Raw genomic sequence first — 20,594 nt, forward strand, 5'->3', positions numbered from 1 at the left:
TAATTTAGCTTTGATTACAGACAACTAACGAAATCATAGAGGTACACATGGATATTTCAATTTTCGGGTTGCTTTTACCCCGTAAAATACTTTTAATCATTTTCTTCTTAACATACATGTAGTTCACTTAATTAAAAGCCGTGCCTGCGTGAAAACCTGCCGCCCCTGTGGGTTTTGGTTCGCCCCTTATCTGTAGTATTGCGATTGCTGCCAGTTGCCACCCGAGCCACCAGCTGACGTCTCTGCGGAGCCGGAGCCACCACCCTGGGCCCCTGGTCCTCCAGCTGCAGCTGACTGTCCGCTTGCTGACACGCCTCCCGGTGGGCCCGAACCCGATGCTGATCCTCCGGCCGCACTGCCAAAGGAGGCCAGCACGCTGCTGTAGTAGGAGGCATCGGCCACCGACTCGGACTGGTGGGGCGGACCCTTCTTGAGGCTGTGGTGCAGCGAGGCCTTGCCCTGATGACAGTCCTGGGCATTGGCATTGTTGATCCTGGCCAAATTGGCCAGCGTCAGCGTCGAGTGGCCGCCGTGGATGGCGTTTTGGGCAGCTGCGGATCCTGGCGGCGGTATGCTACCGATGCCTCCGACGCCGGTCAGTGGTCGTGATAGGGGGCGGGCAATGGAGGCGGAAACGGACACGGGGACAGACGACTCGGAGAGCTGCAAGGGGCAAGCGGTTTTTATAGACAGGACAGCTTAGTTTAGGAGCCATAGCTACCACTCGCCTTGCGCTGCTTGTGCAACTCCAGGCCCAGACCGACGCCGCCCAGATCCGTCATTTTCGGCTGCTCCGCCATGGACGGCAGCTGTGGCAGTTGGTTCAACGGTGGCGGCTGCGGCGCCACATGTCTGTGGTTGATGTGCGCCTGCAGGTCCCGCTGCGAGAGGTAGGTTCGGCGGCAGCCGGAGCTCCCGTACCGACTGCCGCCGTGCGTGCACATGAACACGGTGCCCAGGCCGCTCTGCTCCACACGGAGCACCTTGTCCGTGCAGCGGGGACAGCTCTTGATGGGCTCGGCGCGGGCGCACTTGAGGCAAAAGACATGCTTGCAGGGTATCATGCGTCCGTAGACGAGAATCGGCTTGTCGCACTGATCGCAGCAATGGATCATCGGGTTGAGCACCTTCTCGCCGATCAGGCTCACCTTGTGGTTCCACTTCAGGCGCAGCATTGGCTCGGGAGGTCCGCGAGATAGTGTGGTGAAGGTGGGCGCCTCCAGCTGCGATATGTCCGCCTCCATGTCAACTGCAAAACACGAGTAATTAGTTACAGTCATTTAATTTTAAATGCGTGGAATCGATTAAGGCAAATTCCCTGCAATACCTGCAAGTAAACCTAATTCAGGCTCCTTGATTAATATCTGACTAAATAGTTGTTTCTACCAACCAAGGATTAGTCTACGTATCCATGCCCACCCAAATTCATAGGAGGAATATTAATGAATCTTACTTGTCTGGCTGAGCACAGGCGGCGGCACCTGCTGCAGGACCTGTGGCTGCGGCGCCGGTGGCGTCATCTCCTCGCCCACTGCGATGGTTCCTTGTGCGCCCTGCGGCAGTGTGGGCTCTTCGAGGGCGTTGACCGCCTCCATGTCGCCCTCCTTGTCCAGGTCCTGCATCACCGAATCCTCGGATGGCTCCAATCGCCCGGGACTGTCCTCCAGGGCTGCACAACTGCTGGCTGCCAGGGCTGCGGCTGCGGCGGCATCGGCGATACTGCTGTCGTCGATTTTCTTGCCACGACCGCGTCCACGGCCCCGTCCACGCCCACGCGCCCTGGTGCCACGGCCACGACCGCGGCCTCGCTTTCCCTCCTCCGTGTCCATGGCTCACTCGTAATCCCCTGGGTTTTTCAGCCGATTCTTGAGTTTTTTGGTTTTTGTTTAGCTCCGCATTTGCGTTCGGGCAGGATTGTCAACTCTTTTGTATGGCCATGCAGGGAGCTACACGGTTTGGGGTGACCATGCCGCGAAATAGTAACACTGCTGATATGGCAACGCTGCACAGTGGAACGAATGGCTACTCTGGCGAAATACAATTAAAAACTAAAATAAACAAAGAAATCTTGAAAAAATTATAAAAATTAAATGCTTAAAAACAAAGTACGCTGTTGGCCAGAGTTTTATAAAAATCATAACATTTTTTTAGCTCCATTACAAACTCAAAACAGAAGTTACTAAAAAAAATTTTCAAATTAAGTTTTAAATTTGTTTTAAAAAATACTTAACATTTATTTTAAAAATATAACATATTAAGCAAACAATATTTAAACTACAAATCAGTTAGAATTAAATGGCGCTAAAAACCAATTTATAAAAAAATAGCTATTTATGGCTTTCAAAATCGAAAGATTTTGAAATAAGTTCTTAGTATTTATACAAATTTTGTCAGAAGAAGGTAAGTTAATTATTTTAAATTAGCAATTAAGAATCGGGATCATCCACCTTGGGCGCGAGATAGTATCGTAAGTAGCCGAAGTCCTCAATGGGGTACTCCACCAGCAAGGGAACCTCGGGGGCCAGGCATATCTTCACGCGATCCGCCAGAGGAGTGGCCTTGGTAAAGGTGTTCAGGTAACGCCCGGCGAAGGTCTGCGTCAACGGATCCTTCACCTCGATGCTCACGTCCATTTTGGAGCCCTCGCTCAGTTGGATGTTGGCCGAACCCAGATCTCCGTTGGCCGAGAACTTGATGCCCTGCTTGGTACAGGCGATCGTCAGGGACTCACTAAACATGCTCATGTCCCGGCAAATGCGAGCGAACTCCATCGAAGGCAACTGGACGACGCAGGCGTAGTCCGTATCTGGGATGCCCAAGTGGTCCTGGTCCAGATTCAGTAGCTTCAGTTCGTAGTCCGCCGTGCGTTCCTTGCCATCCGATTCGAAGCTGAGTTGAATCTTGTCCGGCTTGTCGGTGGCTTTGATTGTGACCGTATCATCGCTATTGGCGCACTTGAGCACCTTGGCCAGCGATTTGAGATCCAATCCGAGGGAGACATTGCGGTCACAGCGGAACTTCGTGAAACAATCCGATTGCAGACTCAGGGCCACTAGTGACACATGCGAATTGTCCATTGACTGGAGCTGGAATATTAATAGTTTAAGCATTAAGTAAAATAAATATGATAGGAAGGTACAATTTTTTAAATGTTTAAAGTTCTTATGGGTTTTTTATGGGAGTCCCCAGTGGCGGAGTGCCATATATCCGACTTCAATTTCACCTGCAGTCCAGAGTCGCTGCAGTCCAGCGTTCCCTGGGCGATAATCTCTTTTAAAGCATCAATTATCTTTTTTAAAAGCAAAGTCGGACTCAAACGCGCCTCCAACATTTTTCAAAATGTAACAATCGTTAAATTATCCCGTTAATTTCACAATCGTAAATAAACATTCTGAAGTTTATCAGCTGTTCGTCTAATAAGAAGGTTGCCAGACAGGTAGCTAAGCTTATTAGGGGGACTCTAAAATTAATAATCAAATTATTATCAAGTCTAGCTTTACATTAATTTAAAATAAATTGATAAATTGCTTATTCATATTCCATTAATATAATCAAAATATTACATTTGCACAGACCTAAGTTTTCTATCACCCAGCTAATTTAAATAATTTTCCGAATCACTGTTTGGAGGTCTGGTAGCACAAGCAGCTCTGGTTCCCCTTTCGAGTGGAACCAATCCACTCAGTTCCAGTTCCAGTTCGGATCCAGCCGTCCAATATGTTTACGCTGCACGGACATTTATTTATAACCAATTGCTGAGCTTCGCGATGGCCGCCGCCCAGTTGGAGGAGCTTGCTCCACCCACGGACCTCAATCCGGACCGGAATCCCAGCAGCGACTGGCGCCTGTGGTGCCGCCTTTGCGCCAAGGACGACCTGCAGGGCAACATGAATGTTTTCCTCAAGAACGAGGACTCCGGCGAGGCATCCTCCTTGGAGCTGGCCACCGCCATTGGCAAGTACTTCTGGGTAAATGTGAGTGGACCCTGGAGTTCTTTCTGCCTGTTACCTATAGATCTATATGTATGTTCCCCTTACCAGATAACTCGGGGTGAGGAACTGCCGGAGATGATCTGCAACGAGTGCCTCTCGCTGGTCACGTCGCTGATGAACTTCTCGGATCGGATCACCCGTGTGCAGAAGCTCTACTGCATCCTCCAGAGCACGTCCAGTCAGGAGACCCCAAATCTCCAGGAGCTGCGCTCCAAATTTGGTCTGCTAGACGAGGAGACGTTGATGGAAGTCCACTATGTGGATAAGAAGCCAAAGCTGGATGAACAGCTTGAATTTTTACCAGAGGAGTCGGCTTACGAGCTAGAAAACCCACTGACACCGAAGGGAAAGGAGGATAGGCAGCAGGAGAAACAGGAGCAGGAACCGCTGGAGGAGATCGCAGATCCGGATGAACGTGAAGATCATGATCCGGACTATGAGTTGGATGAAGGTGCTGTGCTGCAAAAGCTTTGCGATGCCTATGGCATCCAGGGGGAGAACTCTTCCAGTGGCAGTTTTAGCGACTCCTCGCCAAAGCAGGAAAAAGCTGGAAAAGACTCAGACTCCGACAAACGACACCAGTGCAGCGAGTGTTTGCGATCCTACGCCACAGCCAAAACACTGCAGCGTCACCAGCGGCAGGATCATGGCCAGACCGAATCCTCCTCAGAACCACTGCAATGTCCGGATTGCCCTAAGAAGTTTCGATTGCACCACCAGTTGGAGCGGCATATCGAATTCCATGTGCCCCTGCGCAAGCGAAAGCAGTACGCCTGTAATAATTGCGACAAAAAGTTCGCCACCAGTTCGTCCGCCCAGCAGCACGAGCAGTACATGCACCTAGATGAGCGACCTAGGCCTGTGATTTGCGAGCAATGCGGCGTCGGTGTGCACTCGATGAGCGCCCTCAAGGAACACGTCCTGAAGCACACGGACTATGCCCCCTTCGAGTGCGAGGTGTGCAAGAAGTGCTTCAAATCGGCCAATCGGCTGAAACACCACAAGGAGACGCACGATCCGCACAAGTACATCTGCCCGGAGTGCGGCATGCAGTTGAATTCAAGGACGACTCTAAATCGCCATCGGCTGGTGCACACGGATCAGATGCAGCACAAGTGCGACTACTGTGGCAGGGAATTCAAGCGGGCCAAGGCGCTGAAGAACCACCTCATCCTGCACACTGGTCTGAAGCCTTACTCCTGCGACTTTTGCGATCGCACCTTCGCCAACGGCTCCAACTGCCGCACGCACAAGAAGAAGTCGCATCCCGAGGAATTGGCCGCCCAGGAGGCGGCGGGCGGTGGCAAGTCCCATAACCGAAATATACCCAAATTGGAAGCGCTCAAGGCATTGTGAGCTACTCACTAGGTTAGTTTAATGAAGGCATATAAGTAACTTTGAATTTCCTTTGCAGCACCAAGAACAAGGATAACCTGTCGCCGGTGGCCACTAAACAGAGCGGCTGTTTTGCTTTCGGTAAAAAGCCCAAGCCATCATCTATTAAGGATAATGTCAACCATACTCCAGCTTCGAATCCCGCGCCCACTCAAGATGCTCAGCCTGAACCACCGGCGTCACAAACCGGAGGGGAAAACATAACCCAGCCCGATCCCCCAGCATCGACCATACCAACGATAGACAATATTTATAACCACATTATGATTGACTATCGCTGAAGGTGGCAACTGAAGGGCTATAGTGTATCTCAACTTTAATTTTTATTGGATAACCATTGCTTAGAAACCATACGTTTTTATTTCAAGCTTATAATATGTTATATAAAACCCTGTTTAAATACAAAGTTAAGTTGATTGTTTTAGAAAAAATTTAAGCGCAACAGGTGTGACTTGCAGAGCTGTATATTCTTTTTTAAATTCTAAGCTTTAAACATGTTTTAAATAGGGATAAAATGTAAATTAGCTACTTATGAAGTAGTTTGCTGAGCGGGAAAATGGTGTTTAAACGGACCCGGCGATTGGCGCATGTGCCATGTGGGGCTCGGGGTCTGAATCAAGTCACCCCCATTTAAGTCCAATCCTGGTATAAAGGAATTTAGTTCAGTTGACAGCGTGCGCCTTCCTCGTGTCCTGCTCTTCGTTTAAAATTGTTTAAATATCTTACTCACAATACAGTCTACAAAAAACGTTAAAGATGTGTGAAGCACCCTAGGATAATCCCAAGAAAAAAAATGTCCAGTCTGGGCAATAAACAAAGTGCATAAACTGTGGGAGTAGCAGTTTTACTCCGCTGTACGAGCCGAAAAATCAAAAAAATCGATTTATCCCCCAATAAAAACAAAGTGCACTAAATGGCCATAAACGCCCGATGAATTTTAAATAACCGAACTGTGCTTTAAAACGTGGAAATTGTGTGTCGGAAACGGAAAGTTTTCAAAACGAACAAGGCCCATAAAATTAAATATTAATACAAGTAACTAAAGAGAGCAGAAACTCAAAAGAGCAGGCAGCAGCTGACAAAAATAACTGAACTAAAGTAAAAAAAAAACAAATGAAAAGTGTAAGTAATTCCGAAAGGAAGAAATTTAAATAAAATAAATTTAAGGTTCCCAAAAGTTTAAAGAAAAGGAAAGTGCCTGTGCAGCCCTGGTCTCCGACTCCACAGCTGTTCTTTTTTCACCGCAGCCCTGGTTTCGGGATTTCGGAATCAGTTCGCTCGCGAACAACACGAAAGAACAACACCAAACTCTCTTTGGCTGCGCGAATTTATCCAAAAAATCGTTGTTTTTCAATATTTCGGAATAGTGTTTAATGTGCGACATGATTGTTTTGTTGCAGCGAGTACTTAAAATGTGACAGTACCTTTAACGCTCTGTGTTTTTCGAGAGTTTTTGTCGGCGTTTTTCCCACTTGTTTTTTTACGCACACTACGCGCCAGTTGCCAGTGTGTGTGTGTACGTGTGTGTGAGCGTTCGTGTGAATAAAAAAATCGATTCTGTTGTAAGTTTTTGCCATTAATTACTCCGCCACATATTAAAGCTATTCTTTGCATCGATGAAAATGTGTAACATGTGTCCGCGACCAAGCCCAGCGGCGTGGATATCTTGTCATGCTGGTCGCAGTGGACCGATGGTTGTTTATAGAGCCAAACCAGTCCTAAGAAAGGTGGCGTGGGCGAACTCGAAGTTTGCCATCGGAGACAGAGTCCCAAAGTTGCCTCAAAAATGTGCATAGTATCTGTAATCCGACGCAACAGTGCATTCTAAAATCGGTGCAGCAGGCCCGGTTTTGTAGGCCCTATAAGGCGGAGTTTGCGAAGGGGAATGCGTCTTTGCTGGGTTCCATTAAATAATATTGTAAAAAGAGTTATGAGGTGGGTTGGCATGGGGTCTGAGGTCTAAATCCCGAAGGTTTGTTAGGATAATACTATTTGTAATCCAAAATACTAGGCATCTAAGCCGGTTTTTCATATATACATATGTATACTGTATAAGGCCAAATATGCTAAAGGTAATTCAATCTAATTCGATCTAATTTGGTTGGTCTATTAAGTCAAATTGGAACTGGGTGAAAATATGTTTCTTATAGGAAAGAACACAGAGATAGAGTAGATCACTATATAGTCTTACAGCCTCTATAAATATATATATACATACAATTTTAAAACCAAAGTGAGAATATAAAATATATGTCTACATATCTATAGATGATTATAATCGATTTGCATTTGTTAAAACTGTCCTCATTGCAATTTGGAAAACATTGTATATGGTTTTTTAAATGTTTTTATTTATTTTTTAATGATAGCTTCTAAAATATTTTAAATATTTTTAGCTAGAAATGGCATTAATGCACTTATATAATCTTTCAAAAATTTCCCAATTTATCTAATTAATTTGATAAAGAATATACATAGTTGTAGAATTGCGATACTCAAGAACATTATTTTTCTGCGCATCATAAACTCATCATAAACGTTTAACTCTTGAAGATGATTTGCACATTTTGTTGTGAGTCATAAGCCCAAAAATCTAGTTGATTAGGTTGAACTCACTACCGAAAATTCTCACGGAAAGTAGGCATTAGAACATGAGTTTTTAGCGAACTGGAAGATGCAAACAAAAGTTTCGGTGGCAGAAGCGAGGAGGAGAAGCCGCGAACCGCATTATCTTCTTGGCTTGACCCAAATTGCAACTGCAACCTCTGAACTCCCGCCTGTGGCCTTTGCTTTGTCTTTGTGCCTTCAACTTCATTGTCCTTCTGTGTCCTGGGTTTGGTTTTTTATATGTGCTTCTCTGTGCAAGAGGTTTCCAGCTCCCACTCCGCTTTTTGTTCGATTCCTGCGTTCTTTTTATCATTTAATGTGCGGCAAGTTAATTGCCAAAAGGACTTCGCCGAGCTGTTGCTGCTGTCGCCTTCTATCTGTGGCAAGTTTTTAAAGTATCTCACAGCCTCACGCCGCCGCCAAACTCATTTTAGCCGGGCCGAAATTAAAAGTTCGCCCGCCAGCCTCATTAGTTGGCAATTATGGGCCAAATGGCTTGTCAAAGTAAGAATTTCCTTATTGAAATTGTTTTGCCCTGCGGAAATGGGGGGCTAAGAAGATTCTCCACTTCTTTCGTTATCAATAGGTTCGCTATTTTTTCTTCGGCCCTGCTGCAAATGCTCATTTCCTCCCCGCTTAAATGACTTTTCATTTCTATTTGACGAAGGCGGCTTTTTAATTAGATATTTTAGCTGAATACACACGACACCCGATACACCCTGGTGTGGAAATTCTTGGCTGCTTGGGTTGCGATGCATTCTGCTTGGAAAAATTTGCAGTTTTCCTTTAGGGTGGCTCCGGGTCCAATGACCAGGATAGGCATCCCCTTAATCCTTGCTCAGGCGGGGGTGGATGAAAATTGATTTCGGAGGGGTTTCTATTTTGGTTTTGCAGCCCTTAACAGTATGGGTTTAAATAAGATTGCAGTTCTTAAATGTCTCGGAAATAAAACTATTGTGCCCAGTTTATTGGTCTATTTTAGATTGTAGCTAACGGGCTTAACCCATCGAATCGTCAACCTGACCAATTAAATAGTTAACCGTAAAAACAACTTACTATCTTATGTTAGATTTACATTAAATATTATAGACATAGTTATTTAAAAAGTATACACATTTATACACTATTGGTTGTTAACCTTTTTTATATACATACTACCCATATTGTTTTTATGTGTAAACCTATTTACTACTGACTGAATAAATCTTTCAATTAAAAATTTTATAACTTTTTTACCTATGCTCACGTTTAATCAAATTCATATTATACAAATATCATATTTTATTGGCCAGTTGAACATATTTTCTACTAAAACAACGTGACGATTCACTTTAAAGTTAAATTTTGTATAAACAGCACAATATACCAATTTGTTTGGTGACATCACCATCTGCAAACAGAATCTTTAAAGTGCACTCTTATCTAAATTGAATGTTCTTTATTCTTGTCAACTGCTCAACTGGCGCTACAATAAAAATTGCCTTGCGGTAGTCTCTGACCCATATCAACACTCATAAAATGGAAATAACTCTTGCCGAACGCGGCCATCTAGCTTTTTATCTTGGCCGTTAGTCAATTTTATTTGTTATCTATGTGTTCATGAGTTGACTTATTTGGCCCGGCGCTCTTCAGCCTACGCAAAATGCTGAAATATAATCCTCTTGGCTTAAGGGCCTTCACATGCCCATTGATAAGCTTTGGTCAACTTTGTGTCATGGTTTTGAGCGTGTGGGAAATGTTGTAGTTGTTTACCTTAGCGATAAGATGCTATGAATGAAATTCGGTCGAGCAGGTTGATTATTGGGCGCCCAAATTGGTTCAGATTAATTCAGATTTTGATCAAAAATGCTCATTATTTTACTGTTTTTTTACTTGTAGTTGGTTATATTAAAGGCGACGAAAAAATATAATTTTTGTATTTAAATATTTACGCCTAAACAGACTTGCTGTCGGATATATTCAGATGAACTGGATTAGAGCTCCTGATTATAAATATATATCATTTATGGGGTAGCAAACTCGTCCTTTAACCTGATAAATGATTTTCAGCAACTGCAATATACGCTTTTACTCTTCCAGCAAAGTTGTAAAGAAAAATGATGTATTAATATTATTCTTTTGAAATAAGTTGTTTGTTTGTTTTTATTGTTTGCCTAGCTAACATTCCGTTACAGTCCTGTTACATTAATGCACTACTTTTAAATTCTATGTTTTAGACGTCCTATAAATGTTAAGAATTCTGGAAAGCACCAAAGAATTATATCAAACTTTTAGCACATTATGTAGAGTTTCCAAAACGAGAGCTTATTTTGTGTTCAATTGAAATAAAGCTTTATATAACACTAGGATTCTGTCAGAGTCCATTTATGCGTTCAAGTTGTCATACTGTATTGTAGCACTCATTGTAATACGATTTTTTTGAAGAACAAAGCTTTTCCCGTGTTTCCCGTATTCATATAACATCAGGACTCTTTGTCATACTGTATTGTATCAATAATTGTAATAACAAAGCTTTTTCTGTAAGTCGTGAAGAACTCCTGTCAGAATCTTTGCTATTTTGTTTAAGTTGTCATACTGAATTGTAGCACTTATTGTTATACGAACTTTTACAATAGCAAAGCTTTCCTGTATGTCCTTTCTGTCTAAAAGTACTTCCACATCATTGTATAACCCAAACAAAATCTGTCATAGGTTTCAAAGTTATATAAAAGTATTCTAACACATTTTCTCTTCCAGTTTATAACAAAATTCTGTGTAAAACGTATGCTTATTTATAAAAAAGTAAAATCTACCCGCAAGTCGAAATAAGGACCTGTTATACATCCTTTGTGTTCTACCCCTAAATTTTCATTTGGTCTATAAAACAGTGTATAACAAGTGTTATATATCCTGATGGCTATACCCCTAAATGTTCATTTCAACTATTATACAGTTTATGCCAGTGAATAATCCACCCCCTTTGAGATGGAATGAACAACTATACATCCTGAGTTTCCTACCCCTAAAGGTTCATTCCTGATGATTGAAATGAACAGAGATTTCCCCTTCACTAGTGGCAACGCAAAGTGAAATGCTCTTGCTCACTCAGCTGCGAGGCTAATGAATGAGTTAAAAGTAGATATTCCCCTGTTTCAAATCCTCAGAGTGCACTGCGCTGCCAAGGCTTTTGTGGAGCAAAGAAAAAACTGGTGGCACGCATATAAATTGCACGTTATTACCCGGTGCAACTGCAACTGTAGAATCGGACAGACTTTGCATCCCCTGACGGTCACATTTTTTGCAAGTTCTCTGTTTTTTTTTTGCATTTGCATTTCGCACCAACAGGAAAATAAGCTACCCCATGGAAAATGAGTAAAAAAGCAAAGCTTTTACTTTAATTAAATGCGTGCGTGTTGGGAGAGTTCCAATTTAGATTTGCTCTGACTTTGTTCTATATCCCCCAGATGTTGGCTCCTTGATTAACGGCAGTCGCCTTGGAGCTCCTTGCCACGATGCTCCTCCTGTTGCCTGGCTCCCCGATGATTTTGCATAGCACACTTTTATGCTGATTGAGTGCGGCTTATCTGCATTGCCTTATGCCATATGCTATATATCCCATATACGGCGCATTCCGTGCGGGCGGGAGTGCGTTAAGCCCCACTGAATTATGACATAACTCAGCCGATGGTCGTTTATGTCAATTGTAAGCAAATCAGCGCTCGGGTATTATCCATAAAAAAATGGAGAGCGTGTGTAAGAAAAGTAACCGCAGCGAAAGCCGAGACAAATGTCATTATTAAAATGGGCATAAAAATAACAAATGACAACTCGGCGAATGTAGTGCGAGGGTGGATTGGTGAGGATTGAGGAGATAGATATATTTACAAATATTATTAAAATAAAAAAAAATAATATACTCTTGATTTTTTTATTTACTATATTTTATTGATGAATTGGTATTTTTTTGGTTTCTAACTACATTTTTAATTTAAAACAGCTACCTTTGAATTTTTTCTTAACTATATTTTAATAAAGTATGGCTTTTTTATTAGTTATTAACTATATTTATAATTTAAAACAGTGGTCGCTAAGGAATACAATGATGTGTGTCTGAAGACTGCTGTTGTATGCTGTACGGGTGCCGGCAGAGGCTGAGCAGAGCAGTTCCCCAAGCCCATCTAATGGAACGCTGCTTACCGACGATGCTAAATTATTATTTAATTTTTTTTTCATAAAAAAAGCAATTCTTTTTTCAAAATATTGACTCAATAAAACTTCTCCAGCATTTTAAACCAACTCAGACCACACAGAGACTACGCCACCGTTTAAGCTCTGAATTTATGCAATAATAAATGCTATTTTGATAGCATCCCTCGCATGTTGATGGTCAGACGCATCCTTTAAGCAATAAAATACCAAGCTAAAAGCCCTTCAAAATGACACAGGGAGTTGTTTGCTGTTATTGTAGCCCGCTGCTGCTGCTGCTGCTGTTGGGGCTGCTCTTGCTGCTTCTGTTTGGAGCAAGTGCTATAAATTTGAAGTATTAAAACAGATATCGAATGGATTATTTTTAATATATGACCGGCCATATATTCGGAGAGCAGACATACCATACAAAACCCGTAGACGCAAAGCTGGCTGGCCACCGAAAAACTGCAGCCTGTGGCTGTGGCAGAGCCGGGCGAAAGCCCATTGATGCTGGTGCAGCCAAGGCGAACCGTATCGCAATTAGCCTGCTGCAAGTGCCTCCTGCGCCGCCCCCCACTCGGCCCACTCAGCGCACTCCTCCCACACACCCACATATAGTTATCCTAGACGAGTGTTGCTACAAATTGCCATCAGCAGGAGCAGCATGGAGGCCCCATCCAGCCAGCAACTTCCTCAGCCGCATCCGCATTAGCATTGCCAACTCTCGAAGCATCACAGCTGGCATTTTCCGCTGCGTAATCCTTTTATTAATCCCCCTGGCTTGGTCTAAAATCCTTTACACTGCCGTTGGCACTTTTGCAAATCATGAAAAAGAAACCGCAAGCTTAAGAAAAATATGTAGTACAAGTGCAGCCTGTGGGCTCGACTATTTAATGCGCAGGTTTTGTTCTCAAAGCGATTATTTCAAAAGGGGATTGTATCTAACTTTTTCAAAAGGTGATGTTGCCAGAGCTATAATATGCTTAAACGCACTTAAAACCCTTTTAAAACTGTTTATCTTGGTGTTTATGCTGACAAAAAAGGTATTAAATGTATTTGTGGCAAAACGTTTTATGGAATAATTTTTTTATGAAATTATAAAATGTATTGTGGTTAGGGAAACCGAGACCTGTTTTTCAACTTTTATTTTAAGACCTACAAATATTTGGAATTTGAAAGATTCTGAACTTTTCTTGATACCCCTTGAATATCCTTAGATAACAAGTAAAAAACATAAGCAAAGCTCCAATGTTTAGCTTGTATTTAAATTCATTTTTATTAAACTCAACCTTTAGGGTTTTATTTTTTTGAGTCCTTGTCCACTTTCAGCACTGAGACTTTAGAAAATTCTGAACCTCCCTTGATACCCCTTGATTATCCCTAGATAATAAGTGGCAAACTTCAGCAAAACTCCCTGGCCCCTTGACTAAAGCTTCGCTGCTTAATTTTCGCAAAAATTTGTTGCAATGTTTAGCGTATATTAAAAATTAATTGGCCAAGGGTATATGTATATCCCGTACCCGCAGCAGTGCACCATTCCCCAATGTCCTTACCCCTTTTCCCACTCCCTGCTGCCAGACAGCCTGGAATATTTATGCCCGCCGTGTAATTTGTGTTGATTATTTTGCCTTGTTTGTTGTTACTGCTGAGTGGAGCAGCTGCTGGCCCCGGCCAAGTGCTAAAAAGTATTACGCATTTCTTGGCGTATGGTTTTTTAATAAAGCGAATTAATCAGGACCTCGCTGGGGAGACGGTAAAAGCTGTAGCAAGGCGACTTCGGGTCGCCTCCTCCAGCCAGCCAGCCCCTTTCATCTTGCAAAGCCCGCGCTCAACATTAAAAATTCAAAATGCACTTAACGAAGCATAGCGCGTAAACCGATAGCCAAGTTTGGCTAGGGTCTGGGTCGGTCCAGAGTGTTGTCCGTTGCGTTGCGTCAAAAAACCCTTTTTAATGCTATTGGCAAAAGGTGCTACGTGAGCATCCTCCCAAGACATCCCGCCTGTCAGAGGTCAGGCCGAGATTTGATCATCAGGACGAATAATAAATGCTTTACAAGTTTAAGAAAAAAATTAATTTATAATCCTGTAAAAGGTCCATACTTATATAGGAAATGAAAGTTGATTATAAAAAATTTTTGGTATCAATATAATTTACTTAATTTATGAATTTTCCATTAAATTTAGTGGATTTGTATACTAAAAATATTTTTATAATATTTCTTTAACTTCCTAATACATGTTGTATTACATATAGAAAGTATATTTAAATCCTTAAAAATAAATTTTATTTTATTCTAGTTAGTTAATAAATTTTCAATATATCTATGTGAAAAAATTCAAGCGACTGTTCCTTTTTCTTTCTTTTATTCCTTTCATAATTGTTGTTTGTTTGCAAGTTAATTAAGAACTTTAATTTAAATTGTTCCATATTTTCTAGAGAGAAAACAAGATATTCAACTTTTGAAGCATGAATTAATTATATTTTTAGTTGACAATAATAATTTTAGGGCATTTTTAAGTCCACACAAGCCAGTCGCTGTCCATCATCATCTCCCGTGGACGTTTTCTTCGTTTTGTCAAAAATATTGTAAAATCTTTTTTGAGTTGGTGGCACTTTATCAACATTAGCGTTTCTTGTTGCCTTTTTTATCGCTGCTGTTATTGTTGCCGGCTGGGTTTGGCTGCTGCTTTTTTCACGCACCACGCGCAACGGGGTTTCGGGCCAGGCTAATTCAATTAGCTTGACTTTGCCACTTAAGCTTTTGCCTTTTAATAATAAGCAGACGGTTAAGTACTTTACTTTGCAGCGCAGCGCAGGGCAGGGCGGGGCGTGGCGGGCAACCATGGAGCCTGGCCAGAATACATTTAAATTACACGGGGCATGGAGGCGGGTGCGTAAAAGTGAAAATGAAACAATTTAGTGCTCTTGGCCTATCGGTTAAATCAAGACTTTGAGTCGTAAATCATGGGCGAAAAAAAAACGAAGCGAAGCGAACTGTGTTAAATGTCAATGAAAGGAAGGCCGACCGCCTGCTGAGTATAAATGTCAGAGTCAACATGGCGTATGCGTAATAAATGTCATTAGTTCGTATGTTCGGGCGCATGCTAAGTGGGCGTCATATTCCATTTGCTTGTGCAATTGCACATAAATCAAATAAACAACTCAATTGAAATGTTAGAGCACTAATTTCATAATTATATTGTCATAGCCATTATCCTACATACATACATGCATCCTTTGTGTCCTGGCAGATTGCTTATGTGTGTGTGTGCTAGCGGGAATGAGGTAAACAAACAAAGGTGCTGCATACTTTTCTGGGCTTCGCCGGCCACGTTTCAACCTTTCGCCTAATGAGTAAATCGTAAACTAATTGCAAGATAATTAATTTTAATTATTTGTGTATTTTACTTGTGTTTCTTGGCGGCATAATCAGGCTGGGGGCCGAAAAAGCAACGCAACCAGCGGAACCATTAAAAGCACATTAGCTTGTTAAGCGATGGTTCACCTCTTCTTCGCCCTTCGTTTCCCCCCCGGCACCGCCAAAAAGTCCGTTTATAGGCAACGGGAATAACATGGCTAACACACACCCGCGCAACTTTCTCCTCTGTTTGTTGTCCTTGCCTTGTTCATACATCATTATCATTAAAGCGTTAAATTGTTCTGTTGTCTTAGTGTTTGTGTGACGTATAAATTGCTTTGCGAGTGTGTGCTAGTTGGAGTTTTGGAAGTTCCACGTCCAACCGAAGCGATTCACATAATTTAGTTTGATGATTTTGGGCACTTATAATTGTGGTTTTGGCCAATGGTATCGTATGTCTAATATATCACCCAGGGAATGCGTAGCGGAATTAGGTATGGATTGGATAATTATGACTGACACCCGACGATTTTGTGCAGAATAAAGTTTTTTGGCGTGTTGGGTTAGTTTGGGCTGTAATTATCTGCGAAAATGGCAAATTCAAAATCAAATATCGGTTGTACAAAATTTTAATGAGGACAGAAATTTCACTGCTTCACAATATACAATTTCTGAACTTTGAAAATGCTTCCCAAAATATCATATGTAAGGGCTTACATTTCGAATCAAATATGGTCTCAGTTATTTTATTTTTCGGTAAAACATCGAACATGTGTTTAACGTTTTGAAGGAAGAAGTTTGAAAGATCTCTATTGCCCCGCTTGGTTAGGAAGGGGAAAGAAAGCGAAACTTTCTTGTTACGTTTGTAATTTTTCCTGCGCTTTTCCTCCCCCCAAAATGTTGTCGATGTACAGTTACAGGCTTTCGTATATATGTAGCATACTTTGTACATGTCAGGATTAAATATTCATGATGCAGTCGGTGGACGAAGAGCGACAAACAAAGATACATATTTACACACTGAGGGAAGAAATACAGTCTAAGCTTGCGGAACCAATTCTTATTCTAGAATGTTTTCTTCTCAAATGTTGTTCCCTAAATCAAAGCAAACGTTCTTATTGAGTAAAAGTTTTTGGGGAGAGGTTAAGACCTTGATTTAAAAATGTATTTCCTTAGGAAAGCCCAACAAGGAGATCGAGTACACAAACTGGCAGTCTGCAAACCTTTTAATTTTTACAACGTCTCTGAAGAACTTTATATTCCCGCAGTGTAGCGGTTCATAATAATCACTTTTTACAACTTTAAAGTGTAAAATTAAAAATAAAAATGTATAAAATAATTTAAAATACAAAAAAAACAGTTATTATAGACTTGAGACCCTTTGTTCCTAATTTAAGAACATTCGGTCTTTACTCATTTCTTTGACCAAACGTTCGTATCTAAGGAACATTTTCTTAATTGCAGGCTTTTTTTCTCGGTGCAGGAGTTTTGGATAGGGCAAATGTAACATCTTCATACGCAGGAAAGACGGCTACACTTTTATGCCTAAAACATTTCGTCTGCAAAATGTTGGTATTAGTTTATTTACCGCTACACGCTCAGTTACGGCTAACGCACACACACTCAGCAGCAGATAGAGTCATTTGGCACTGCCATTAATGTAGCCGCTAAGTGGCTATGTCATGCTAGGCTGGTCCAACTCCCCAATATATTTAGGTATATAGAAATCTTGTATAAAAAAGAAGGGAAAAAGACTGAACCGCAAAAGGCTGTCAGGAGGGGCCCAAAAGATTTCCGGCTGAAAGGGTGCGTGTCTTCTGCTAACTGCAAAGAGAGAGATGACGAAGAAGCGGCGACCTATGCATATTTCATAAGCAATTACTAAGCAAACCCAGGGAAAGCGCGTAGGCGGCTTTCAGGCATTTGTCGTTCCTGCGTTGACTTACCAACGTCTAAAAAATATATATATACATGTAATAAAAAAATATATAACAGCCAACATCAGGCAAATTAAATCGCCACTCGTCCAACCGAATTGGCGCAGATGACAAGAAGTGCTTAAAAGTGGGCCACATTATTTATGATTTCATTTCATGACAGCGCACACGCAACCCTCACATTGTTCTCCATGCTTTTGTTTCAGCCTTTTTAAGTCATTGCTTCCTATTATTTTGTTATTAAATTACGCCAAATTGCTTTCCCTCCACTCCACCATGTGTGTGGGTGTCGTCTTTGTGACCTTTCAAAGTTCAAAGCGATTGACAGCCTGCTCTCAAATTCCATCCCATTAAAAGCTGATTTTGTCGCATTACATTTGCCAAAGCCATAAGCGTCGTAATGATTTCTTATTATTAATTTTTGGTTGGCTTGGATGATTTTGCGAAGTGGATAATAGCAAAGTGAATTACCTGTGAAGGTACAAAAATATTTTAACAGGGGTGAAATCGACATTTTTGGGGTTTTTCAAACATTAAATATATGTAACATAATAAAATGAAGTTCGTTGTTTTACTATTAGTTGTTTTTTAGGTTTGAAAGCTATTTTTTGTAACTATCCGTATTTGTTTTTCTGTGTAATTAATCGTTAAATTGATTATAATACCATAATTACTTATTAAAATATTAGTTTTGTGTATGAGTAATGCGATTTTAATCCAAAACTATTCCTACAGTGCCTAACTTAAAGTCCTTGAAGCTCGCAAGGATCTGATTGATTTGCATCGTCCACTATGCGTCCCTTTCAACTGTCCGGCCATCCCGAAGCACATTGTACTAGGCTATCAAGAGGCCCGGCAACACATTGCCAAATTACGACTTGATTATCTGCCGTAGCCATCGCTAAACAAAAGGCAACAATTATCTTAATGCCAGGTGCAAGAAATTAATGTCCTGTAAGCACATTTCAACACAATATAACTAACGAAGGCTGGGACTTTGACCGTGTGTCTATGAGTATAACGATGTCATCGCACTTAATCTCCGATAAAGGCGTGCGTCCTTTGTCCCCCATTTCATGGCAAACCATGGCATACCGTTTCGTAGGCGCAGAGAGCAGCAAGTGAACAACGAAATATAGATTAGAGAAAAAGTTCCGACAAATCGCTGTCTGTCTGCTAGTGGAACTAGGACACGGCTTCGAATGCCTCGAACCCATTACAAGTCCTTTCTTCCCCTGGATTTTCTTCCTTTTTTGCTACCTTTTCTACGCCTCCTTGTCGCTGGGTGTCATCTATTTGTATTTTTATGTGCTCACTGTCAACGAAATAATTGACTAACATTGTGTTTTTCTGGGTTCAGCTGCGAGTGGTTAGCTGTTGACATCTTAAGTGAAGGCAAGAGTAAGTGCCAGGAAACCGGAAGTGTTTTAACTTATATTCAGATGGAACAGAAGATGGCAGTCCTTTGAGGAAAACCAAGTTTGCAGGCAATTTTAATGAGAGAGGGAAGGGATTGGAAAGCCATAATACTTGTCATTAGTTCTTTTTATAAAAGAGGCTTAATACTGAAAAAAGGATATCATAGGTGATTATTTTGTAGGTTTAGTTGGGGCTAGCCCTTGTAGTAGTCTTTTCTTTATCAAAATCCTTGGCACCATACATTTGCTTCAGTCATTTTATGGCTTAAACGCTGGCATACCCTTAGGCTTTATGCCTTTCCAATGCATTGAGCCACACGGCAATATACAACAGAAATCGGTGAAACTTTTACGAGTTTACCAGTGAAGTCCACCTGTTCAGCATACAAAACTAGCAGCCATTTCCCTTTTGACTACCCCATCATATACATACACCTATCCCAACTACCAACCGACCATGTTCGGTGCGTGGGGAAACCAATTTCCTCGGCGTAGCACTTACTGCTATTTTGGTAATATGACCATTTTATGGCTCACGCATGTGTGGGCGGTTGGGGGCGAGAAGGTGCCAAAGCTAAACACGTACTACGGGATAGGCAGCCTTCAGCGCTGGCAAGTAGGCAGATGAAATATGTGCACAGCAGCGGCACCTGCTTTTTTTTAATGAAACAATCTCTGCAAATATGATATTTTGTATGCAAACATGCAAAATATTGTTGCGGGCCTCCTCACCGAAAAAGTGAAAAAAATAAAACGTGAAGGTAGAAAAAGCGCACTCATCGTAAAAATAAATAAGCCCGGGCCCATGCTGAGCCGTGTTGGAGGGTTGCAAACGGTGGACTTGCCTGTGCCTTACAAAAAGTGAAATAAATAAACAAATATTTGCGTTGACAATAAGCTGAGCGAGGGGAGAAAAATGTACTATATCCTCCAGAAAATGAATTCCCTGGAATTTCAAGAGATTAACAAACGTTTTAAAAATATACTCTACGAAAAAGGCGAGGAAAGTTATAAGTAAATGCTGTGTTGTATGTCAAATTTATCAAACTTACAGTAATACTTAATTGTTTATAGCTTCTATTATAAAAGTATAATACACTTTAACCTTTATCTTCTCGTCCATTAATTTTTAAAATATTTCATCACTCAAGTATCCCTGAAAAATATAGGATTTAAAATATAACAGGAAGCCAAACTCCCTTTTCTTTATAACAAGACAATGCACTCAATCAAACAAAAAATCAATCGAGCCTAAGGCACTTAAAGTCAAAAGTCTCACATTTTTAATACATCATACCTTTGGGTTTGTAGAGCGCAAACTGTCAGCTGAATTATAAATAAGAACCCACTTATATATAAGGTTTTTTTTGTGTCACTTTTATTTACAAAAAACACCCCCAAATAAAAAAACTTGACACTTCGTTTGGTGGCACTCAATACTCGTTTGAGATATTGTATATCAATAATTCAATATTTATTTTCATTTTTGTCGCAATTTTCGGTTTCTTATTTTCAGCCCAGATGAAAGTCGTAACGAGGAAATTTAATCTTTTTTCACCTTTCCTTCTTATATCTTCACCTCCTGGCATTCCCACTTCCTTGTGCTGCTCAGGCTCCATCAAAAAGTGTGCGCCAATATTTTTTGTTTTCGTGGAAGGAGCCGAAAACCCAATTAGTTGACGATGGCGACGTTGATGGCTGGCATTTGACATTACAGTA

The 20,594-nt window shown here is 41.5% G+C and overlaps 4 protein-coding genes across 11 annotated transcripts in view; 2 read left to right on the forward strand and 2 right to left on the reverse strand.

Moving 5' to 3' along the window:
* Positions 1–54: 54 nt before the first annotated feature.
* Positions 55–1,949, reverse strand: LOC108032809 (E3 ubiquitin-protein ligase Hakai). The gene is made up of 3 exons (XM_017106822.3): positions 1,454–1,949; positions 729–1,249; positions 55–663 (listed from the first exon to the last, which is right to left on the reverse strand). Exons 1-3 carry the CDS (start codon positions 1,827–1,829, stop codon positions 187–189), a joined length of 1,374 nt encoding a protein of 457 aa, XP_016962311.1. The 5' UTR covers positions 1,830–1,949; the 3' UTR covers positions 55–186.
* A 260-nt stretch (positions 1,950–2,209) lies between these two features.
* On the reverse strand, positions 2,210–3,404 carry LOC108032399 (proliferating cell nuclear antigen 2). Its single transcript, XM_017106220.3, has 2 exons — positions 3,224–3,404; positions 2,210–3,086 (listed from the first exon to the last, which is right to left on the reverse strand). The coding sequence occupies exons 1-2, from the start codon at positions 3,329–3,331 to the stop codon at positions 2,427–2,429; spliced, it is 768 nt and encodes a 255-aa protein (XP_016961709.1). The 5' UTR covers positions 3,332–3,404; the 3' UTR covers positions 2,210–2,426.
* Positions 3,405–3,696: 292 nt separating this feature from the next.
* On the forward strand, positions 3,697–5,872 carry LOC108032371 (zinc finger protein weckle). The gene is made up of 3 exons (XM_017106192.1): positions 3,697–3,974; positions 4,041–5,344; positions 5,407–5,872. The coding sequence occupies exons 1-3, from the start codon at positions 3,768–3,770 to the stop codon at positions 5,666–5,668; spliced, it is 1,773 nt and encodes a 590-aa protein (XP_016961681.1). The 5' UTR covers positions 3,697–3,767; the 3' UTR covers positions 5,669–5,872.
* Positions 5,873–6,046: 174 nt separating this feature from the next.
* LOC108032368 (tyrosine-protein phosphatase Lar) overlaps positions 6,047–20,594 on the forward strand; it is a 124,091-nt gene continuing 109,543 nt past the window's right edge. For 7 of the 8 annotated variants that reach the window (XM_017106184.3, XM_017106188.3, XM_017106181.3 and 4 more), the window contains exon 1: positions 6,645–6,949. The gene's annotated coding sequence lies outside the window, so the exon portion shown is untranslated. Of the gene's footprint in view, positions 6,510–6,644; positions 6,950–20,594 lie in introns of those variants that run through there. The other variant, XM_017106182.3, reaches the window with a different exon arrangement.

This window comes from Drosophila biarmipes, chromosome 2L, assembly GCF_025231255.1.
Source record: "Drosophila biarmipes strain raj3 chromosome 2L, RU_DBia_V1.1, whole genome shotgun sequence".
NCBI lineage: Eukaryota > Metazoa > Arthropoda > Insecta > Diptera > Drosophilidae > Drosophila > Drosophila biarmipes.

Coding starts and splice junctions, on each gene's coding strand:
- LOC108032809 (XM_017106822.3), bottom strand. CDS start 1,829: ATGGACACGGAGGAGGGAAAGCGAGGCCGCGGTCGTGGCCGTGGCACC. Junction 1,250..1,453: donor GCCTGTGCTCAGCCAGACAA/GTAAGATTCATT, acceptor CGTGTTTTGCAG/TTGACATGGAGGCGGACATA. Junction 664..728: donor AGTTGCACAAGCAGCGCAAG/GCGAGTGGTAGC, acceptor TGCCCCTTGCAG/CTCTCCGAGTCGTCTGTCCC.
- LOC108032399 (XM_017106220.3), bottom strand. CDS start 3,331: ATGTTGGAGGCGCGTTTGAGTCCGACTTTGCTTTTAAAAAAGATAATT. Junction 3,087..3,223: donor GCAGCGACTCTGGACTGCAG/GTGAAATTGAAG, acceptor TTAATATTCCAG/CTCCAGTCAATGGACAATTC.
- LOC108032371 (XM_017106192.1), top strand. CDS start 3,768: ATGGCCGCCGCCCAGTTGGAGGAGCTTGCTCCACCCACGGACCTCAAT. Junction 3,975..4,040: donor GCAAGTACTTCTGGGTAAAT/GTGAGTGGACCC, acceptor TCCCCTTACCAG/ATAACTCGGGGTGAGGAACT. Junction 5,345..5,406: donor TTGGAAGCGCTCAAGGCATT/GTGAGCTACTCA, acceptor TTTCCTTTGCAG/CACCAAGAACAAGGATAACC.